At 39.9% G+C, this 23,859-nt stretch overlaps 1 protein-coding gene across 1 annotated transcript in view; it reads right to left on the reverse strand.

Moving 5' to 3' along the window:
- The window catches only part of LOC126253448 (exportin-5), a 209,537-nt gene that overhangs the window by 15,253 nt on the left and 170,425 nt on the right, over positions 1–23,859 (reverse strand). The window contains exons 16-17 of the mRNA XM_049954794.1: positions 18,789–19,026; positions 13,725–13,838 (exon numbers count right to left, since the gene is read on the reverse strand). Coding sequence (XP_049810751.1) covers positions 13,725–13,838; positions 18,789–19,026 — 352 coding nt within the window. The remainder of the gene's footprint in view (positions 1–13,724; positions 13,839–18,788; positions 19,027–23,859) is intronic.

Raw genomic sequence — 23,859 nt, forward strand, 5'->3', positions numbered from 1 at the left:
TTCTCTCAGTGGTGGCACAGTAACTGGCCACAATGGGTCATCCTGGTTGGTTGGGTTTATGGACTTTAGGAAGCACGTAGAAGGTGGGAGTGCGGGGAGTGGTAGGGGTAAGTAAAGAGATGGACTCTGGATAGAGGTTCTGGGATGGGCCTCAGGATTTTGGGTAGTGACTGGAGATCCTGCTGGATTACTGGAATGGGGTCACTGTGGCAAGGTTTGTAGGTGGAAGTATCTGACAGTTGATGGAGTCCTTCCACCAGGTAATCCTTGCAATTCAAAACAACGGTGGTGGAGTCTTTGTCTGCAGGTTGGATTATAAGGTCGGGATCAGTTTTTAGAAGAAGGACTGCGGTTCTTTCTGCGGATGAAAGGTTAATTTGCACATTGAGGAATTTGGGGAATGATGGTGAGGCAAGGTTCGAGGTTAAGAAATTCTGGAAAGTTAACAGGGGGTGGTTTGGAGGCAGTGGGGGTGGATCATGGTTGGATAGAGGAGTGAACTGAGTTAGGCAAGGTTCAACATTGGTCTCTGGTTGAGTCTGATTGGTAGGGTTGGTGGCAAAAATCCGTTCCACTGTAGGGACCGGGAGAAGGAGAGAAGGTTTTTAACAAGTCCTGCATGACTGAATTTGGGCGTGGGGCAAAAGGTGAGGCTGGAACTGAATACTTTTTTTGATGTAATATTTTGGTTTGTATTGCTGACTGTCAGCTGTTATTGCCTAAGATTGAATGTGATTTTGTGTGTGTGTGTGTGTGTGTGTGTAGTAGACGGTCCATAAAGTAAAATTTATCAGTACACCGTAATTATCCTGTACATTTACTTACAATATGTTGTTCCTCTACCCGATTTATTAGACAGCTCGAGAGTATCTTGTTACCCCTCACTATTATATCACTTATTTTCCTTTCTCCTAGAGACCCACTACTCTTAATTCCCAAATTCTTGCTTTAGATTTCATCCCACCCCTGATTGGATGGGATGGTTGGCTTCCACAAACCTTGAGACATGTAGATTTTACTCCTTTCTTTACTTATTCTTTCTCTCTTTGTTCTGCATACTAGCATACGGCACAAAGGAAAACACTTCACTATGAGATTGTATCATACAATGGGATATTATTTTTCAGAACTAAACACTTATGAAAAACCTAAGGTGATAGTGTAGTCCAGCAATACAACAAAGACACAAATTAAAATGTAATAGGAATAACATCGCAAAATAAGAGTCGAGTACTGCAAAGTTAAGGAAGCTTTTGTTAAAGTACATTTATTTACATTACAACTAAACAATATTCTATAACAATGTTTATTGTCATAGGGGAGTTTGCAGGGCATATGAGGTGTCCTAGATTCATACCTAATCAAATCACTATTATGACTGTGTTTCAGTACGTACAGTATGTTATAATAAAGCAGGTCACAACATTTCATGTAGCTATCACAAGCAGTTTTTGATATATAGGTACATAAGAAAGCCATTTTGGTAAAATTTGCATTTTAAGTTTAAAATGATAAAGCTCACTCATATTTTTAAATTAAGGCTCAAAAGCACCCAGCAGCATTATAACATCGTCTTCTTTGCCACCCCCCTCCTCTTTAAGGTTCTTCCTTTTGTCTCACCTTGGTTCTTTGGTGGTGAACTCGGCTGCATGCTGTGTTTCGACTTGTCTAACAATTTCAACTTCTTTACCATATGGCAGCCTGGGGTGATGTTGAGATGGACCTGATTCTTATTCTCTCCCTGTTTCCATTATTAAATGTTAACAAAGCATCACTAACTCCCAGTTTCAGTGCATTTAACCTTATAAACACATTTTAGGTACTCTTGTCCAGATAATATTATTGAAAGACTCATTGAGATTCTGAGTCTGCCAATGTAGATACTTTTGGAAGACCTATTTTACAAAGTCATACACAAAACTTTGGAAAAGTCTGGGTGAGTTAAGTTTCTATAAATTTGCTTGATGGCTTCCATACAGTTTCAGGAATAGAGTTCTTGTATTTCAAATACACTCCCGAAACTTTAGCCTTCCATGATTTACATCATGATTCAGGTCCAGGTGGGCATAGTGAATGTATTGGTTTTCAGTCAGTTGGAGAGTTTGTTGAATTATGAGGCCAAGACTGCTTTCTTCATACTTTCTAAATCATTTCCATCGTCCCTGAAGGCCATTTCATAATACTGATCTGTGATGCTGATCTATTGTTTTATTAGTCAGCTGACCCCTCAGTGGCTTAAGCATCTAACAGTGTGGTGATGTGAAGAGTTTGTTTTAATTTTCTGAAGTGTGCGGCTATCCTCTTTTAAAAGTGTCCATTGCATTCCACTTCTTTATCTCCACATTTTCATATAGATTTGATTCAACTACATACTTACGGGCTTTAGAACTACATATAAGAAGTTTCATGTCTGAAATTAGGTAGTATTGGAGGTACGATTCTAATACTATAAAACTAAAATACTTCCAAAAGTCACACAAACAAAAGTTGTATGGCATTTTGTGCAGGGAAGAGTGAAGAATATTGTAAGACTTGTTGTATAAAATGTAAAAAAATTCTGATTCTTTGTCTGCAACCTTCCCTTAAAGAAAGGGGGTGGGGATATTCCAATATTTTCCCTAGTAAGTACAGCGTGGTGCAGATAAAACTAGCCAGTGCAAGTATAAAGGAAATGCAATGAAATTGCAGGAACAAAGAGAGCTTGAAATTACAGAAATGAAGAGCTGAAATGGACTTACCATTTATTTATTTGCACTAAAAAATACCTTTATAGATGTTTAAAATGAACCTCTGTAACATCAATAAACAGTCGTGAACGTCTAAATCAGATACACCCAGCATAAAGTTCAGATATCGAAGGTGGCAACTTCACAGCTAATGTTGTCTTTCAGTTTCTGTGTTGTGTGTGAATTTGTTTTATAGACCTTGTTCTTCAAGTGTCCCCACAGGAAAAAGTCACATGTTGTTAGATCTGCCAAATGTGGTGGCCATAAGTATTTCCTGGCAGTTCATTCCTCAGTGAAGACATCAGGGACTCATTCCAGGGATACCTTAGCGGTGTGACACATTACCCCTTCTGGTGGAAGCAGGTGTATTGTCTTTCATATTCAGTGTTTCAGTGTGTTGGGCACAAAATGTATCAAAAATTTCCATATATGCAACCATGTTGAGGGTAGTATCAAAAAATATCAGTCCAGTGATGTGCATTCCTGTTACACTGCACAAACACCGATTTTTAATCATGAAGTGGTTACTGACACACACTGTTAGGATTTACTGTTTCCCAGTGCCTCCTGTTCTGTGAATTCATATGACTGGAAAGATGAAACCATGCTTCATCATTAATGATGTAATGGGAAGGGTCTAACAAACCAGTGCTGATGTTATTCAAGAGACACATGCAGTAATCTAAACATTTCTGATTGCCATGTTCCCATAATTGTTGCATGACCATCACATGATATGGCTTCAAATTAAGACTTTTCAATATCCGCTGGTAACACCCTCCTACCTACATGTGCCTGTTGGGCCATCTTATGTGTACACTTCTTTGGGCTCTGAATAAATGTTTAACGAATGTCTGCAATAACTTCTGGTCGCTGAAGGAATTCTTTGTCATTTTGCATTTTTCACAGATCCGTAGATGCACCACATTTTGTTCTCTTTGCTGGTAGTCCTCTATCTGGATTCTTGACCTCCAAAACTTTCGCGAGTGTCCTACACCAAACCTGCTTTCGCGTAATCTTCCAAAATTTCAATTACTTCTACTATCAAGAAACTCATTTTGCAGACCGCAAAAACTAATTCTAACTTCACTGACAAAATATACTGAAATGCTGACAGAAGAATTCTAACAATCAATTACTGCATTGTTGTAGCTGTTTACTCTTATTTCAGATGTCAAAATATTGCATTCGCATTCAAAGGGGAGGCGGGCAACTTTTAACTGTGCGCCACTCTGTACAATAAGAACACAATTCTTTCTCCCTTGACAAAACAGCCAGTTACTTGAGAACCTCATAAAGCATTTCAAGAGGAATCAATAGTGTTGTACTTTATTTAACAGTAAAAAAATCAAAACCTATTGTTACTTGTTAGAAACATACTCTCGAAATCCTAAACAAGAGTTGTTTCATCTGTCCTCAATTTTCATTCATCATCTGTGACACAAGCAGAATATCTGCTTCGATTGTTAACATATTATGTTGTGGTCTTCAGTCCAAAGACTGGTTTGGTGCAGCTCTCCACACTAGTCCGAACTGGGCAAGCCTTTGCATAACTACCACAAACTTTTAATTTCTTTTCCAAATTTCTTCTTTGGTTCCTTTACTGATTACTCTGTTTACAGATTAAATAATATCGAGAATAGGCTACAACCCTGGCCCACTCCCTTACCAAAGACTGCTTCCCTTTCATGCCCTTCAATCTCTTATAACTCCAGTCAGGTTTCTTTTTGCTCCATGTATTTTATTTGCTACCTTTGGAATTTTGAATAGTCTGCCCCATATAACAAATATAGCAAATGTTCTTTCTTAATGTACAAATGTTATAAACATAGATACGCCTTTCTTAACTATATCTTTTAAGATAACTGGTAGGATCAATACTGCCTTGTGTTTCACATGTTTTTCCACACTTTAACATAATAACAACAAAGATCCTTATAGATTGAAATTCTAAAAATATGCAAGAGCATACTGAGAATGTAAGTTGTTACAAGCTTAGTTGACGTGCAAGATCAAAGGTGTCTATAGTTCCAAGAATCAGTCCATTACCCAGGGTTCGTTACGAAAAAAATGGAACACTTGCAAAGGATCAGGATGTGAAAGTAACAGATGAGATGTCATGTTCTCAGGATCTTAAAGACCTTATTGGGAAAGGTTAATTATTATAGTCTCTTTATTTTTAATGTGGCCTGGATTATCAATCCATTAAACACATTGCAGAAGTAGTTTGTAACTTTCATGTTGTTTGCAGTTTGACTAAGCATTCAGCAGCCTGAAACAGGAGCTTCACTCAGCTCCTTGTCTCTTCACATATTCCCCAGGGAAACCCCTGTCCTGCCAACAGACGTATTCAATTATGATACTGTGCAGTTCTGTTACATAAGGACCAAAATGGAGGAGAGAACTTTAATGCGTATATTTCGACAACATTAGACCTGGTCCAAGTAACTACTCACAAACTGTAAAGCAGGTAGTAGCACATACATAGTACACATGAATTCCATGTATACTTACATGAGATAACAGACAACAAACCTCTACTTGCACATATCAACCATATGTCTTCTTTGCCAGGTAAAATGGCTGAAAGGCTACAGATATAGGTGCCATTACTCAATTATTATTCGTATACAATTCAGTACAAGACAGCTGGCCATAGTCTAAATCATATGAAATTCAACTTGTGCTTTTATCATGTGACATCCTGAACTGTTTTGGGTCAAGGCAATCAGATATAGATTCAATATCACACCTACACTTCTTTTCAAGAATACTGTCATATGAGGGTGTCAAATGAAATTTGTGACTGGACTGACGATTTTTGGCTAAGGAGGATGCAGCGTGTTATCTTGGTAAATTGTTTTGGAAATCTCAATGCCCATGTTATATATTAATGATCCTGCAGACAATATTAAAAGTTACTATAATCTTTTTGCAGATGAAGTGATTATCTATGAAAGACTACAATATCAACAAGTCACAACCGTAATTTGTCAACTCAAACAAGTGCCTGTGTGTAATAGTTTGTAAGTATATGAAATGTAACAACCACACAGACTCAGTCTCAAGTAGAGCAGTTGGCAGATTTCAGATCATTGTTAGGGTACTAAGAAAATGCAATAAGTCTATGAATGAGACTCGTTACAAAACATTCATGCAACAAATGTTGTGGGACCTGTATCAAATATGAAAAACAGAGGATACTGAACAATATACAATGTGAGCAGCACAAATGGTCACAAGTTTGTTTAAACTATGGGAAATTTCATGGAAATGCTGAAGAAACTGAACTGATAGAGGTCTGAAGACAGGCACTATCCTATGAAAGACTACTTACAAAGCTTCAAGAACTAGAACTATGTGACAAACCTTTGTTGTTGTTGTTGTGGTCTTCAGTCCTGAGACTTGTTTGATGCACCTCTCCATGCTACTCTATCCTGTGCAAGCTTCTTCATCTCCCACTACCTACTGCAGCCTACACCCTTCTGAATCTGCTTAGTGTATTCATCTCTTGGTCTCCCTCTACGATTTTTACCCTCCACGCTGCCCTCCAATACTAAATTGGTGATCCCTTGATGTCTCATAACATGTCCTACCAACCAATCACTTCTTCTAGTCAAGTTGTGCCACAAACTCCTCTTCTCCCCAATTCTATTCAACACCTCCTCATTAGTTATGTGATCTACCCATCTAATCTTCAGCATTCTTCTGTAGCTCCACATTTTGAAAGCTTATATTCTCTTCTTGTCTAAACTATTTATTGTCCACGTTTCACTTCCATACATGGCTACACTCCATACAAATACTTTCAGAAACGACTTCCTGACACTTAAATCTATACTCGATGTTAACAAATTTCTCTTCTTCAGAAACGCTTTCCTTGCCATTGCCAGTCTACATTTTATATCCTCTCTACTTCGACCATCATCAGTTATTTTGCTCCCCAAATAGCAAAACTCCTTTACTACTTTAAGTGTCTCATTTCCTAATCTAATTCCCTCAGCATCACCCAACTTAATTCGACTACATTCCATTATCCTTGTTTTGCTTTTGTAGATGTTCGTCTTATACCCTCCTTTCAAGACACTGTCCATTCCGTTCAACTGCTCTTCCAAGACCTTTGCTGTCTCTGACAGAATTACAATTTCATCAGCGAACCTTTAAGTTTTTATTTCTTCTCCATGGATTTTAATACCTACTTCGAATTTTTCTTTTGTTTCCTTTATTGCTTGCTCAATATACAGATTGAATAACACCGGGGATAGGCTACAACCCTGTCTCACTCCCTTCCCAACCACCGGTTCCCTTTCATACCCATCAACTCTTATAACTGCCATCTGGTTTCTGTACAAATTGTAAATAGCCTTTCGCTCCCTGTATTTTACCCCTGCCACCTTCAGAATTTGAAAGAGAGTATTTCAATCAACATTGTGAAAAGCTTTCTCTACGTCTACAAATGCTAGAAACGTAGGTTTGCGTTTCCTTAATCTTTCTTCTAAGATAAGTCGTAGGGTCAGCATTGCCTCACGTGTTCCAACATTTCTACGGAATCCAAACTGATCTTCCCTGAGGTCGGCTTCTATCAGTTTTTTCATTCGTCTGTAAAGAATTCGCGTTAGTATTTTGCAGCTGTGACTTATTAAACTGATAGTTCGGTAATTTTCACATCTGTCAACAAACCTAGGAATTATTAAAACCATCCATGTTTTGCTCTCACAGGGATTATGAGGACAAGATTACATTACATGCAACTGGGATGTGAGCGACAACAAATCTTGGTAATGGAAGTAAGTGTTTTGCTATAAGCTATGCTACACGACCAGGTTTTGAAGCAATAAAACAGGAGAGGCAGCAGTCAGCATCACATAGCACAGAGGTGGATGGTGGACATGAGTTGCCAGCTACAAAAACAATTGGCCAGGCTGCTGTTAAATGGTTGTGGGGCAGCTACTGCGAGATTTATTTGTATGTCGAAATGGACTGTGACACACCATCACTGCACCTGGAGATGGAAAGAGAGAACAGCCTCTCCAAAACAGCATGCTCACAATGCAATCTTTTGCAACAAGAAACCTGTGCTCAACCAATAATGTAATGCAATTCTGTAAATATCTGTATGGCAGTGCCTCAGTGTTGTTACAGATCTATCTATTTTATGTATTTGTGAGAAGACTGTTAGATGCAGAGAAAAAGCAACTGACAATGAAGTGGGTGCATATTAAGGTACCAATTATCACAATATCTGTACTTACACACCTAACGCCCTGTGTGCAAATGGAATTAACAGAAGCCCGAATATCTGTACTATGGGAAGTTGCCTCTACCATACACTTCAGAATAGTTTGCAGTATGTAGATGTAGATCATCAAACCAATGTGTTGTCTCACCTTCTATGGAGCACCTCAAGCATGACAAGCAGGAACAGAAGATCTGAGATTACGGGAGGTCCTTTCTTGGGTGAAAAATGGCTGGCCTCAGTGCTAGTCCTCTCATACAGATACAACATGCAAAGCTTATTTTTCACTTAATCAGCTGTTGTCAGTCACATAAGGGAACCTCCTAATAGCAACAGAGAATGACATGCATCATATAGTGATTTGTCCCACACACTGTTACAAAGCACTTTTTTACTGCAGCATAGTGGAAATCTGGAGTTTCTGTAATGATGATATGATGCCATATTTATTAGCCAGAAATACACAGGGATTCCTTTCCTAAAGTGGACCCAGGAGTGTTCAGCGTAGCAACCAGTTCCACATCAAGTATTCTCCTCATGGCGACATACAAATGCGATAGTTTGCATGTAGACTTTGCAAGCTCATTTCTCAATACAATGTAGTCAATTGTGGTGGAGTCACTCACTGTGTGTGCAAATTATAATCAATGACAACAGAGTAGACAGCTAAGGCACTGTCTAGCATTAATCAGACACAAGGTCTCCCTAAAGCAATAGTTCCACCTAAATCTCTAACTACCCACTGGAACACAGGCTGGGGTTAGCAGTCAGATGCCAGTGTCCCCAGGGCTGACGGGTAACAGATGTTTATTCCCACCGTTGCAGACGCTGTGGTGCTACACTGGCTTTTGGCTATTGTAGAGTTGGTGGCGGCTATTGCTGCTCAGAAGATTTATGATGTCAACAGTGTTTGCAGCAGCGGTCTGAGGTGAAGGTGATATGATGGCTCCTCCATCCCTGGTTGCCATGAAAGAATTCAATTCTGAGGACACCAATTTGTTACAAGGGGTGTACTGTAATGCTTTTTCCATCTGAGACTGGAAGGTCCTTAAAATTTTCCTGGTTTTCCATTTGCCTATGGATGGTATTACGGACACACAACACCGTGATTCCAATACAACATTAATTTATTTCTCTCCAAGGAACGTACATCATGGAATATAAAACATTAATTCAAGGATAATCAATATTTCCAGAGTGTCTATAATTACAAATATCAACCCGCAACACCCTCCCCACTCTAGTCAACTTCTAGAGGAATGACCAGTTGAACGGGACGTGAGATTATGGATCCTTCTGAAGTTCGTAAGGTTACAGTTCGTATTTTCCCATCTCTTCCTTCATGAAGATCTTCTATCCGCACCTTCCTCCACATGTGTCATGGACGAACATCCTCTTGTAGAAGAACGACATCACCCAGCTGGAGTCTTCCTGAACCTGGCCTTGGTTGATGAGTTTCATGGAAGTTTTTGAGCAGGATCACATATTCTTTCTTCCACCTGTTCCAGAAGTGTTTTACCATCTTCTGCAGCCGTTGAAATTCCTTGGACAAGTCGTTTCTAACTGGTGATTCTGGACCAGTAGGTAGTGTTGTGAGTCGATCACCTACAAGGAAATGTGCGGGCTTCAGTGGCTCGGATTCCTCTCCCCCTTGCATAATTGGTCTAGAGTTTAGTGCTGCTTCTATGCTGACCACGATTGTGTTGAGACCTTCTTCGTCCAACTGTGACCGTTCTAAAACTTTTCTCAGGCAGCGTTTGACAGATCCCACCATCCGTTCCCAGAATCCTCCCCACCAATGCGTGTGTGGGGCGATGAATTTCCAAGTGATGGCTTGCTGGGTGAGGTACTTGTGCGTCTTGCTTGCCATGAGAGCCTGCCAGAGCTCCTCCAGCTCCAAGTGCGTGGCATGAAATTATCTTCAACAAGTAAAGCAGCTTGCGGAAAATTCGTTTTGTGAATTACAATAAGTTCTTTCAGTGTCGCTGCAAGAAGAAACGGACTGCAGGTAAGTCCGAAAGGTAGCCGGGTGAAGTGGTATGTAATCCTTTCGTCAGTTGTAATATAGTTTCCTTGTTGATCTACGATTACTTTGTACCAAAAAAACCTAGTGAGATCTCTATCTTTCCTGTGAAGAACTAACTGTAGAAATGCTTGTTTGATATCGGCAATTAAGGCTACTTGATGTAGACGATATCTCAGTAGTATTGAATGAATGTCAGGAAGTAAATTAGGACCTATTTCTAAAGAGTCATTCAATGAACGTGCATTCTGGTGGAGTGACGAACCATCAAATACAATCCTCCATTCGATGACACCTAACTTTTCTTTCTTTATTGCATGATGTGGCAGATAAAATGTGTCACGCAATTTCTGTCCAGAAGGGGTGACTTCCACATGTTTCTTCTTGATGTGTTCTATCATTTGCGCCTCGTAAATTTGTTTCAGTTTCTTGTCCTCCGTAAATTTTTTCTCCAGTGAAGCAAATCTCTTCTCTGCTTGCTGAAGATTATTATATAACATAACGTTGGGTTTTCTGGGTAAAGACACCACCCTTCTTTTGTCTTCGATTCAGTAGGATTTTGAGAAATCTTGCAATAACGCCAATTCCTTCTGATTCAGAGTTGTTGTTTCATCTTCTGTGATTGCCATTGTTTCTAAATCCCATAAACGTCATAAAATATCGTCTGTTGTTGTCACTGTCTCTAAACTGGTGTAGTTTGCCGTCACAAGGTTAGCCGTGGTGCTTGATTTGCTTCCACTAAGAATCCAACCTAGAATTGAAGGTACCAGAACAACTGATGACGTTAGTCGAATCGGAGGGGACTCTTTAATGATTTTCCAATAGTAATCTGCTCCGATAAGAATCTCGATGGGAAGATCTTCTGTACCATCCCTTAGGTCTGCAAACTGAAGTGCCCGTGTGTGTACAAGTTTTCTTAGGTCATCAATCAGGAACTAGGAAATGAAGCTTGACTGACTACCGCTATCCAGAATGCAGCGAGTAAGTTTGCTTAATCCTGCGGGTCCACTGGCCCAAACTCGAGCTGTCTGAAGATAAGTAAAACCTGCTGAACTTACGTCGATTCTCCCTACAGATGTAGAGCTAATTTGCTGAGAAGATGAAGAAGAGGCAGCAATGTCAGTACAGACAGCTTTGTGATGACTTTTCTTGCACTTAGGACACGAGACCTTCCCTTCTTACTGCAGTTTCTAGCATGATGACCTCGGTTTAGACATATAAAACAGCGATTATCTTGCTTTAGTTTATCGATACATTGTTGGCTATCAGTTACTATGTTGCAGTCTTGGGCCAAATGAGAGCGAGCTTAGCAAAATACGCAATATGGTTGTACCGGTACTTCTCGTTTAATCTTACGCGGATTTTTTGCTTGCTTTGAATTTATGTGAGGCGCTGCTGCAGTGGGCGTGAAGCTAGGAGATGACTGATATTCTGTACGAATTTTTTGTGCAGTGAGAGCACCACGAACTACTTCTCCCAAAAAGTTAAGTAGTTTCAGTACGTCTCCTTCTGCTACTTCAGTTCTTCTAGTATGAATGACCCATTTCTGCCACATTTCATCGGGACATGGACGCAGAATTTTTGGAATGAGAATTTTACCATATGCCACAACGTCTTCTCCTAAGGCACACAGTGCTTGAATACGACGGTTACGTTCCAGGAATGCACTGTTCAGCGTTTCAGGTGTCGCTGACTGTACAGGCTTTAGCGCATCCAAATAATCGAGGTGCGCCTGTATAATGTGATTGCTATCTCCGTATCTATTCAATAAAATTTTCTTTGTTTCTTCATACGTGTTAGCCGTTATAGGTATTCCATGTACTAGCAACTTCGGTTTGCCTGACAGATACCCTCGTAGGAAAACATGTTTGTTTACTGTAGAAAGGGATGGGTCTTTATCAACGGTCGATTCAAATTGTTCCCAGAAGCGGGACCACATTTTGACATCTCCACAAAATGACTCACGCTTAACTGCTGGTAGCTTGACAGAGTGGAATACAGTTGGTTGTGTGAGCACTGGTGGTGACGTGATATTCATCTGTGACGTTGTGGCTGAAAGCTTGTAATCAATTGCTTTTGTAGGCTTCTCCATAGCGCGTTTGACTTTGTCTATATATTCCTCATAGCTCAGCACATCTACATTGTATTCATCACCAGAGAGAAAATTATGAATAGCGTCATCTAATGAAATGAGCTTCTCTAGAGTTTCTTGAAGACGTTCTCTGTAATGTTCAAAATCATCAAACAGGCTTTCTGTGGTAACAGCATCAACAGCCGCACAAAACCGCGTAGCATTAGTCCTCTCCCTAGTTCGCTTTCTTTTTAAGTTTGCTAACTGTATCTCTGATTCGTCCTGCATTATGTCTTACTAAAGACGGCTGTTGTAAGATTGTTTACGAGTGCGCTTGTGAATAGCTGAAACGTTTAACAAGCAGCGTAAGCGCAAACGTATGTGAACGAAAACCTTTTAACAAAACTAGCTACTCTGAGTGCAAGTTTCAGGCTTGCAATACAAGGCGGCAAAAATTGTTTTGAAGCAACCAGTTCATGCGATCATATTATATTGGAGTGAACTTAGCTTGAGATGCGGTCCGATGTCGTCTCTTGTTTCCTACAGCATGAAGTAAGCCGTGATTCCAATACAACATTAATTTATTTCTCTCCAAGGAATGTACATCATGGAATATAAAACATTAATTCAAGGATAATCAATATTTCCAGAGTGTCTATAATTACAAATATCAACCCGCAACAGATGGTATGGGGCTGTCAGGAGGTGGGAGGTACCTAGAGAGGAGCAAAATTTGGCGACTGTGGCAGTGGCATATTGCTGGCCTGTGACTTTGATGTCTAAGTAAACTGTAGAACTTAGTCAATGTTGTGACCAAGGCAGTGAGTTCTACACGTATTAAATTCTGAGAACAATGGGAGTTAAAGATGTGACTTTTGCATCTCTATCTAGAAATAGTAATCACTAGCCTATGGAGGCATTTACTTACAGCCATACACTTCTTTTATACTGCCTTGTGGAGTTACATACTGAAAAGGAATTACAGATTTCCTTGTACTCTGTATGGAGATGCATATCTCCTACCAGCATGTCTTCATACTACTTGCTGTACATAGACAGACAGATACTTACATGTAATTCAGCCTATTAGTCTGTCAGGCATGTTTCCTGTCAAACTGCAGGTGCCACAAAACCATGAGGTAAGAAGCATGCTTAGCTTCTTCAGAGTCTTATGAGGCACAATTTTATAAGAAAAGCATGAAGACTTTTCCAGGTATGTGTCTTCATCTCCCATGTTTAACATACATGGCCCGAGCTCTTAGCTCTTCATTATTAAGTTCAGTTTTTCTTTAGAGTTCTATTAAGTTTTTACTCTTTAGAGTTCTATTAAGTTTTTACTCTCGTGGAACATTCTATTACAAATGAAATGATCGTATGGCATTATTGGAAAAGAGGCCCCGTCGGAGGTTGTTTGGCTGCCTAGTGCAAGTCTTTCTATTTGATGCAACATCAGTGACTTGCGCACTGACAAAGATGAAATGAAATGATTAGGACAATGCAAACATTCAGTCCCCAAGCGAAGAAACTCTCAACCTGGCTGAGAATCGAAGCTAGGACCCTGCGATCTAGACACAATGATGCTAATCACAATACAATGAGCTGTGGACATTTTATTACAGTGAGCCAGTAGTAGATTAAGATAGTAATGTAACAGAATTATGTATTTACCTGCTTAGTGATCTTCTTGAATACTTCTTTTTTGGCCTTCTGGTTGCCAGCAGCTATTTTATCATCAAGCTTTTGGAGCTCTTGACTATTACAGTTAGGAATTTGTGTCATTACCTGGAAAAAGAAAATATGCTCCTAGTATACAGCTCTAAAAATTAAGCTGCAAATACAAAATACTGTCCAATTCTAAATTTGAAATAATCAGCATAAAAATTGAAAAAAGTGAGTATATTAAAAAATTTTATTACAACAGTGCTTTCTTGTCATTCATTTCTTTTTAGTCCAGTGGATCACTTTGCCTGTGACACATGGTTATGGAACATGTTATGACATATACAAAACAGTTTTAAAAGAGAAAAAATCTGTATCAATGATGGCAGGAATTTTCAAGTGCAAAGGAAGAATGAGAAGCAGTAATTTGATTTGAGAGTTGCAAAGTGTTACCAAGTCTCTAAAAAGATAGTCTGCCAGCCTCATCTGAACAAAAAAAACGTTTTTACTGGACCATACCATGAGCTCCCAGAAGTCGTTGCAATCTGGGTGGTACTGGAAACAGAATGCTATGCACGATTCTCAATAGTAATATGTACTGCTTCATTTTCTTGCACCTCCATAATCGAAACCAGCTGCATGTAGGAGGTTGTGGACAGTTGTCTTGCTTATATCTAGGCTTCTGCTCATTTCTGTAGCTGACATTGACATAAATGGATTCTTGACAATGACACTCAATATTGATTCCTAGCAATTACTTTAGGTCTTCTCACTTTGTTGCGAGTATGAAGACCTTTTTCACCATCCTCTTCATATCTTCTTATCCACGTCTTTGCATTTATTACCAAGATGACATTTGCTTCTCCAATATAACAGATCATGCAACTTCATTCCCATATACCAACAGCGCAGCTCCTAGTTACTTCAAAGAAGTAATTCACGGTTTGAAAAGAACTCCTTCCTATTATTAATTTCCTCATTTTTATATAGCTAGTGATGCATTTCATGCACAATGGTTGAGAAAATCATGGAAGTAATGAGCTTGTACTTATTCACAAATCCAATCAGAAAGAATTCCTGTTCACAATTGCAATTCCAGCCAATTGTCTCTCAAAGATACTCATGATTGTGACTGTATAACAGAAGAGGTGCCATATTTTTCTAGGAGCACACATCACATCAGTTTCCAAATGATATCACAATATAAACGATTTTACAATCTCATAGTATGATGGAAATACAATATTTCTTACCATCACATCAAGACACATTCTGATTTTGTACTAGCCTGCTTTTTTAACATATAATGATACATATGCCCCTAATTTACAAGCACTTATTGCTTATTTGTTCCGATTAGCCAAAATTATGGTAGCGAGTTTCTAGAATGAAGTATACCAAGCAGATAAGTAGGTACACCATGGTAACAAACGGGAACAAGTGTGGGAACAATGACTCTCTCTCACCCCCTGCCCTTGTTTTTGTGCATTGCTGTGACCTTTGTAAGGACAGTGCACTGCCAGTTGGTTCGCAAAGTGCTTGGTTACGTTAGTTATCGATCACTGGCACGCGAAACAGTTGTACTGTATTCGTTCAGGTGTAGTGGCGTATGTATTTTCGTCATGAGTAAATGGAAACATACAATGTTAACTCTCAAAGAAAAACTGAATTCTTTGAAGCAGACAATGGTGAGAATGTATCTAAACTGGCAGTGGAACTGGGTGTTGGTAAAGCAACCATTTGTGATTGGAAGATGAACAGAGTGAAGCTTGAACAGTCCTGTGCAACGTCTTCGGGAAAAACACTCAAAATTCGGCAGACTTTGAAACAGTCCCAGTACAATAAAGTGGATGGAGCTCTTTTCCTTTGGTTTATGCAGGAAAGAGAAAGGGGAACTCCTTTGAGTGGAGCACTGGTTCAGGAGAAGGCTGTTTACCTGAACAAGTTAATGAATGGTGTTGAGTCTTTTAGTGCGAGTACGAGTTGGTTGGACAGATTCAACAAATATCATGGAATCCGTCAGCTAACAATTACTGGAGAGAAGCTTTCTTCTGACCATGATGCAGCAAAGGAATACTTGGGTGAGTTTGAAAAAATGATAAGAGAGAGAAAGTATTCTCCCCAACAAATTTATAACGCTGACGAGACTGGCCTTAATTTTAGGGCATCGCCAACAAAAAGCCTGGCATCAAAAGCAGACAACCACGCTCCTGGTTTTAAAATGTGCAAAGATCGTGTGACTTTATTAGTGCGCAGCAACGTTGCTGGTAATCACAAGCTGCCTTTAATGCTGATCGGCAAATCTGCTAGGCCCAGAGATTTTAAAATCTGCAACATGAAGTCCCTGCTCGTATATTATCGCAACCAGAAAAAAGCATGGATGGGTGATAAGCTGTTCAAAGAATGGTTTCACTGTCTGTTTGTTCCCTCTGTTCTACGGTTTTCTAAGGAAAACCATTTGTCTCGCTGTGCAATACTTTTGATTGATATGGCGCCATCTCACCCTAGCACTGAGGAATTATGTGATGGAGAAACTGTGGCGAAGTTTTTGCCGCTGAATGCTACACCACTTCTACAGCCGATGGAGCAGGGCGAACTGCAAACAGTAAAACTGATTTACAGAAAACAATTTTTAAGAATGCTGATCCAATATGATAGCATTCCTTTAGTGGACAAAATAAAAAAGACCAATGTGAAGGATGTTGTTTATTGGGCTGCTGAGGCATGGCAGAATATTTCAGAAACTACTCTGAGAAAATCATGGAGAAAACTGTGGACATCTCTTGACTTTCAGGACAACCTAGTTGACAATGAAGAGGAAAATCTACCACAAATGATACAGACAATCCCTGGATGTGAAGAAGCTAGTGAAGAAGACATAGATGAGTGGATGGCAGCGGATGTGGCACGTGGGGAGAACCTTACTGACGCTGATTTAGTTGCTGCTGTGACTCAAGACCAGGAAGAAGTGGACTGCTGTGATGGAAGTGATAATGAGCCTGAAAGCGACAAAGGAGAGCTGGTGCCACACAGTGACAAAGCAGAAGCCCTTGACTTCGCACTGCGTTATTTGGAGCTACAGCCTGCTGATCTGATGTATACGAGGTGATGGCGCTACTATGCGTCGTGTAACAGACTGTCTTCATCACGCCACTAAACAATGACTCAGTGTCTGCCATCTAAAAAGTAGGGATAAAATGTCCACTGTATTTTAGTATGTTTGACAGCTTTTCTTTCATTGTTATGCATTGCTTAAACCTAACGTTTTCTTGCCAATTTTTCTAATACATGATTACTGTAAAGTGTAAATTAAAATAGTGTGTATGTACAGCAGTTTACTGCACAGTTTTACATACTTGGACTAACATTTTTCATGTTTGGATTAACCTAACATTCGGATTACTGGGGTTCAGATTAGTGGGACTCTGCTGCACTTCGCTCAACTGCTGCTTGACGGCAACTGACACTATGGCCAGGTGGGAAAAAAGTCACACGTGAGCACGAAGGCTCAAAGTTGGCTCACGCAAGTGCACTAGATTCAAATCCATCAGCGTTCGCAAAAAAAAAAAGGGAGGGGGGGGGTGGAGGGGGTAGAAGATCAGGTACTTATTTAACAAACCTTATATTAATAGTAAAATCTGATTATACGATCAAAGTTTCACAATTTTTAACAGTGCTAGAGTGTTTTCCTGTTTCATTTTTTGATGCATTCCTGTGTGTGCATGGAAGTGTGGGAATGTTTAAGCAGTTTGCTACGCAGACCCCTATAAATGTGTTTTTGCCACACAGAGAACAATGTTGTTTTGTTATTTTAAAATTTTTAGTTTGAATCAAATTGGGTATAGTCATTGAAAACTCAAATCTCATATAGCACAAATAAATAGTTTTCAGGAATTATGGAATAGGAAATATGTTGTGATTTTATGAAAAACTGTCACATTGGCAGATAACAATAATAATGCCTGAAGTAGCTAACATTTTTCTAATTAATACATGTGAGGGTATTACAGGGTTTATATTGTGAATGGTATCCACTGTGGTTATCATATACCGTATAAAAGAAATGAACAAGCTTGCTTCCAAAGTAGCTACAGCACAATGGACTATTTCAAAGTTGTGAGTGAAAATATAGAGTAATGAGCACGAATTACCACTTCGTGTGGCTTTGATAGATTTTAAGAAAGCTTTTCACTCGTCTCCAACAAAATCTATACCAATGACACTCCAGAAACAAGATGTTTATTCAACATACAGGGTGTTCAAATGAAACCTCCCTGACTTCCAAATGCAATTTAGGAGGGAAAAAAAACCATGAGACAGAGACAATTTTAGTTCATGCCATCACGTAAAGCAATTCGAAAGTTTTGTATGGATTTGGATTAATGCATGGAGAAGTCTGTAGGAGACCACTAGCCTTTATCCAGCAGTTGGTGTCAAATGGCTTATGGTAATGATTATTATTTATTAACAAAACCACCAAGCCAATAAAATACTGTAAAACAATTAAAAGGCACAAGAGGAAATTATAGTTTTAGAAAAACATTTCACTGATCCTGCTTTTATTACACTGGTAAAGGCAAGGAAGAAGAACGGAAGGTTGAGTTTAACATCCTATTGACTTTTGATCCAATTAGATATGAGCTAACTAGAAGGAATGGAGAAATGATACTCTCTTAACCCTAGTTTTTACTTGAAATTTAAGAAATATGGATGAAATTTCTTCAGTGTCTCCAGACTTGTGTTGAGACATTATTAATAAATTTTGACACTGAACATGGCAGCACTGAAGGAGATACGTTTAAGTTCAGACAGGTGACATCTATCAGGTGCTGGAGTAAAAGGTGGCCCTAGAAGTTTTGAAGTTCTGGAAGAAGTAGTCAAATTAAACCGCATTTGCGAGCACTCAAATAAATATGTGGAAAGTAACATCACTCAACTTACTAGCAGTCACATAAAAAGCCTCATCAATACTGTAAGTACTGTCTGTTCTTCAGTAACAACCATGAATTCATACCAGCAGAAACACTAAAAACATGGTCCTTTACTCGACAACAATTATGTAAAACATCAAACCTCGCGTATTTCTGGAAACTTTGGCCGCAGTACTTCATAGACTTGGAGGCCGAGTGTTATGAGTGCTCCCTGATTCGAGTCATGTTGGCCGTGCATCTGCAGGCCTTGCAGGACTGAAGTCATGACATGCATTGCAGCTGGTGGCGTGAGGCTGTTGTCAGAGCAGAGCTGCCGCACTACTGGTAACACAAGCAAGGTCGCCTTCAGGCTGGATATCGTATCACTCCATGCCAAGGCCCTGGAGCAAGAACATTGACAAAATTAGCTTAATAATCGTGTGGTTAAGAAAACTGTCAACATTAAATATGGTCTCCTCTCATCAGAATATAAGTACAAAAATGAATATCTATGTTTACTGCTTCAGCATGAATTGAAAAGCAATTAAATAAGATAACAAAGGAATCCAGTGGTGTGCTAACACCTACTCTAACAATAATGTCATCATTACTTTTGCATGCATTCATTTTTAGAGTTAAATTCAGTAACACACTTTCTTTTAACAGACACTAATAACAAGGAGTGCTCAGTTACTAACAATGCATGTAAGAAGCCACTACTTAGTTGACAAAAGATGCAGACATTTATTCCAACACCAGCAGTGTCTTAAAACTGCTGGTCATTGCCAGTATGTCATTTGTTGCAAATCTGCGAGAACAAATAACATATTTGCAATCAATCGTGTGTTACAGTCCTCTCCGATTAAGTGTTGTCACTCACTGTGACTCATACCCAATTCAATGAAGTTTTGACGTCTGTCCAAAGCTGTCGTCCATCACTGCTGCCTCAATTAATATGAGGAATTTACAGCAACAGATGCATATTACATTATATTAGCAATATTATCACTTCATTACTAATACTGCACTGTCATATCTTAAAATAATAATTAATAACAGTATGTTTCAAGGTTTTGGAATATTCCCCTTGCAAGAAATAGCATAAAACAGCATTCGCCAGATTTAAGATGGGAGGGTACAAAGTGTTTTGGATGCTGAAGAAAGTCTGCACCAGATTAGTGGATATTCATATTGTTTTGGATGCTGAAGAAAGTCTGCACCAGATTAGTGGATATTCATAATTGTGCCAAGATTGGTGCCAAGGTGTTTGCTGCGTGATGTGGGTCTGTATTTGGACGCAGCTTTCCTAGGTCAAAATGGCTAAGGACAATTGGTATTTACATTCATGGGTTCTGGGAGTGTCTTCTGACCAAGTGTTTTTCTCATTTATGCAGTAGATATTGTGACTTAAATAGAGAAAGTGATTAAAGTTTTGTAGTGCATTCATCTGTCAGCACTTGTTCACTGCGTGAGCAGAAGGGCCATCACCCTTCTGCTAGCCAAGCATTAGTTGCAGTTCTGTGTCAGCATGCCAGCCTTGCTGGCTCTCGTATGTCAGCACGCTGTGCTGCACAGAACACCACCCCGACATCAGTAGCAGTAGCTGTAGCAGTAGCAGCCAACACATCCACTAGCCATTCTCCATGCTGGCTGCATCCACCTAGACAGCTTCCTCAGCTGACAAGAGTCAAGCAACCATCTTGCACAGCACATCTTCAATGGCTGCTCCATTTCTAATGAACGGCCTCATAGGAGGTGAGTGAACTAACAAACTGTAAGAATGGCCACTGTGGAAGTGCGAAGTACTTACCCCCATTGACTGAAGTAAAATTAGTCACCACAGACCGACATACAGAGGAAATATCTGTTGAATTTAAAAGAAAGAAAAATGGGGAAAATTAGCACAATACTGTCCACAAAACATCCAGAACCAGCTAATTTTCCATGAACTTGAGGGATCCAAACTCAAAGCTAATAATGAGGAACTCTGAGCTGAGAACGGTAGGCTGAGGAATGTGCTTGCACAGGCAAATGTGCAAATTGCAGCTGAAAAAATGTAATGTCTACAGCCAGAAACTTACAGGCTAACAGTAGGAAAAAAAATGCATATGTCAGCAAGCATGCAAGTGCCCTCCTTTGCTTCTGTAGTGGTGGGAGGAAAGAGCGAACATAGGGCTAAAGAGGAAGCCAAGGTTGGACAGGCCAAGGCCTAACAGGCAACCCGCCTCCCCCTCCCTCCCTCGTTCATAAAATCTGCTAACAACAAGGATGCAAAGACAATGTGGGAAATCCTACTCAGCCAAATTGACCTGGAGAATGTGAAGCTGAAGATAATAGCGATTTGCACCACACTAAATAATTGTGACTATAGAAATGAAAAACAGGGCACACTGCCAGATGCTGGCTGAAAAAAGCTGCCCAGATCAGTGAAATAAAACGAGAAAGGTCACAGAAATGTAGACCACCTATAATAGTTCAGCAGGTCCAGAAACCCCATCAGATCCGGACTTTCTCAACAGAACCTCAGTGAAAGGATGACTAAAGAGGAATTTCAATTGGAAGCCAAAAATTTATTTCATGGAAGCCTCAGAGAAAGGCAAACAGTGAATAATATAATTGAAATCAATCCAATTGTGTGTGCCATGCTACTGGTCAGAGACAATGTGTATATTAGTTTCCATTCATTAAGTGTTAAAGAATATGATGTTGTCCCATATAGTTTTAGGTGCTGTTACCTTGACCACGTAGTGAAACACTACACAGTTACTGACATAATGTGCAACAGATGTGGGGAGAAGGGCAACAAAAGTCCAGGCTGCAAAGGAAATGAGGCCAAAGTACACTGTCAGAAATGGAACTGTGTTTGCAACAAATTGGGAATGGCCGAATGCTCCACATACAAGCAGCTACACAACAGCCAGCTTGTCTGAACCAACTACGGAGATGCATAGAAATACAACTGAAAAGAAGGGGACACTAAATACCAATGATTCCAGTGATAACATTGCAAACTCAACACAACAAAACACAAGTGTAAATGTCAGTTGACATGGGAGAGAACCTGGTGGCAGGCAGTGGAGTGGAGACTCAGCTGAGCCTCCTCTGTGTCAGTGGCTGTGACAGCTGTGGGGAAAGGGCAGACAGCGCAGAAGTAGAAATGCTCTTGTCAACATTCCAAGCTGAAGAGGTCCAGGTAAGATTTCTGAAAACAATAGACTGTATGGATGTGATGCTGGCGCAAGGCTTGATCCATCCCAACGTGGCTACGAATGTTAAAACATGGGTCACATAGACAGTTCATATGGCAAAAACGACTTCTCAGTCGGGTTGAGGAGCTTGAGAGAGAAATCCTGAGTAGTCAATGTATTTGTGAAAGTAGAAAGGAAAGACAAAATGAAAAGGTTTTATTATGAACAAGCAAAATTCATCTCTGTCATTGACCAGTGACAAACGAATAAAGCATTACAATAAAACCAAGAGCAGATCGTACATCAAGCCAGTTACATTTGACGTGTCAGGAATCATATTGGGTGAAGACAGAATCAGTAGTACTTTTTCCCAGTGCTTCAGGCTTCCAATGTTATCTCTACAACCGTTGCCAATGCAACGAATTCAAGTCATTGCAAGGGCACCTTCTGAAGTTCTTCCCCTTCCCTGTGCCCTCTGCTTCATACAGCAAACCACCATTCCTCAAGTGCATAAAATTCAAATCAGGGCAATGTCACCACCGAAAGTATCCCCCCCTCCCCGGTGCCCTCTAATTTTTTGTAGCAAACCACCATATAACCCCAAGGTGGCAACAGATGTGGCAAAGACCACTCTCACCACCCAATCTCATGGCCCAACACAGCACCTTAGCAAGGGCTGTTAAACACCCGTTGCTGCATGAAGATTCCACAGTCCTTCATCAACAACATGCCTTAAAAACCTACTGGTGCTACCACAAGGAGACCTTATCCAGCCCTGTCAAAAGCCAGCTCAGTGGAAATAAGCATAAGCAAACAATAAACAGAGAACTGGAACAACATTAATTATAATAATGTAGAGATGAGTATAAGATTAAATAGGCTAGGATCCAATGAAACACTTCAAACGGCACAGCAACTTTTAATGTAGCTAACACATCTCAATAGGAACATGATGATCAAACCTACCCTACAACAGAGCAAGCAGACAGAATAACATTACGAACTGAAACTTTAACGATAGACCTGAGTGAGCTGCATGAACTCATGCATAAGGCTTGTGCAAGGTGCACGGAAGCACTCAACACAGAAAAAATGTACAAGGACCTTGTGACGGCATACGGATGAGTGAACCTTGACCTCTCGAAATCTGGAGTGCATAGCTTCATGTACACTAATATCAGTAAGTAGGCTTCTACAAATGAATGCTACAAGGAGTACTTTCGTGAATGTCGAGCTCACCAAGTTTGTGAATGAAGTACCTGTGGACGTGGCATGCCTTCAAAAGCCCTACATATGGGATGGGCAGATAACATGTTTTGAGTCAACTGCTGTATGACAGCTATCTGTGGTGACACCTCAAGGTACCTACCGTCATTCAAGTGGCAAGTATATAGTCACATGCAATGAACAGTTATACACAGAAAATGTCGTAAGTGGTAGGGACACATGGTTGACCGCCTTTACCTATGCCCTATACTCACATGACACAGACCAAGACACTGACACGATCCAACAGACTGCACAATACACAACAAACAAAAGCCTCATAATAATGTAACACCCACTTGAAGCCACGGCATGCGGACAAAACAGATGAAAGGGGATGAACACCTGAAGACCATTTCATGAACACAAACTACTTATTATAAACAAGGACAAAAAACCACACATATTTTCAAATAGAGTGGGTAATAACAGGAACGCAGACATTACAGTAACAAATAACAGAGTGCTCCATCACATATAATACTGGGACGTGAAGGACGGGCTCACTCACAACCATCACAATGTGATTCTGATACACAAAACCCAGATGACAGCACCTTAATCTGCACAAGGAAGACTGAGTGAAGCTTTGTGACTTAATATCATTCTTCCCACTACACAAAGTGGAAGGTAGTGGAGAACATGCAATACATGTACTGACTGACTTATTAAGATATGCACAGTATGCTGCCATCCCAATCACCACCACTAGACCCAGATACGGAATATCATAGAATAGGGAACCAACTAGACGATGGAATGACTCCAGAGACAAATGTA

Source organism: Schistocerca nitens, chromosome 4 (assembly GCF_023898315.1).
Source record: "Schistocerca nitens isolate TAMUIC-IGC-003100 chromosome 4, iqSchNite1.1, whole genome shotgun sequence".
In the NCBI taxonomy this organism is placed as follows: domain Eukaryota; kingdom Metazoa; phylum Arthropoda; class Insecta; order Orthoptera; family Acrididae; genus Schistocerca; species Schistocerca nitens.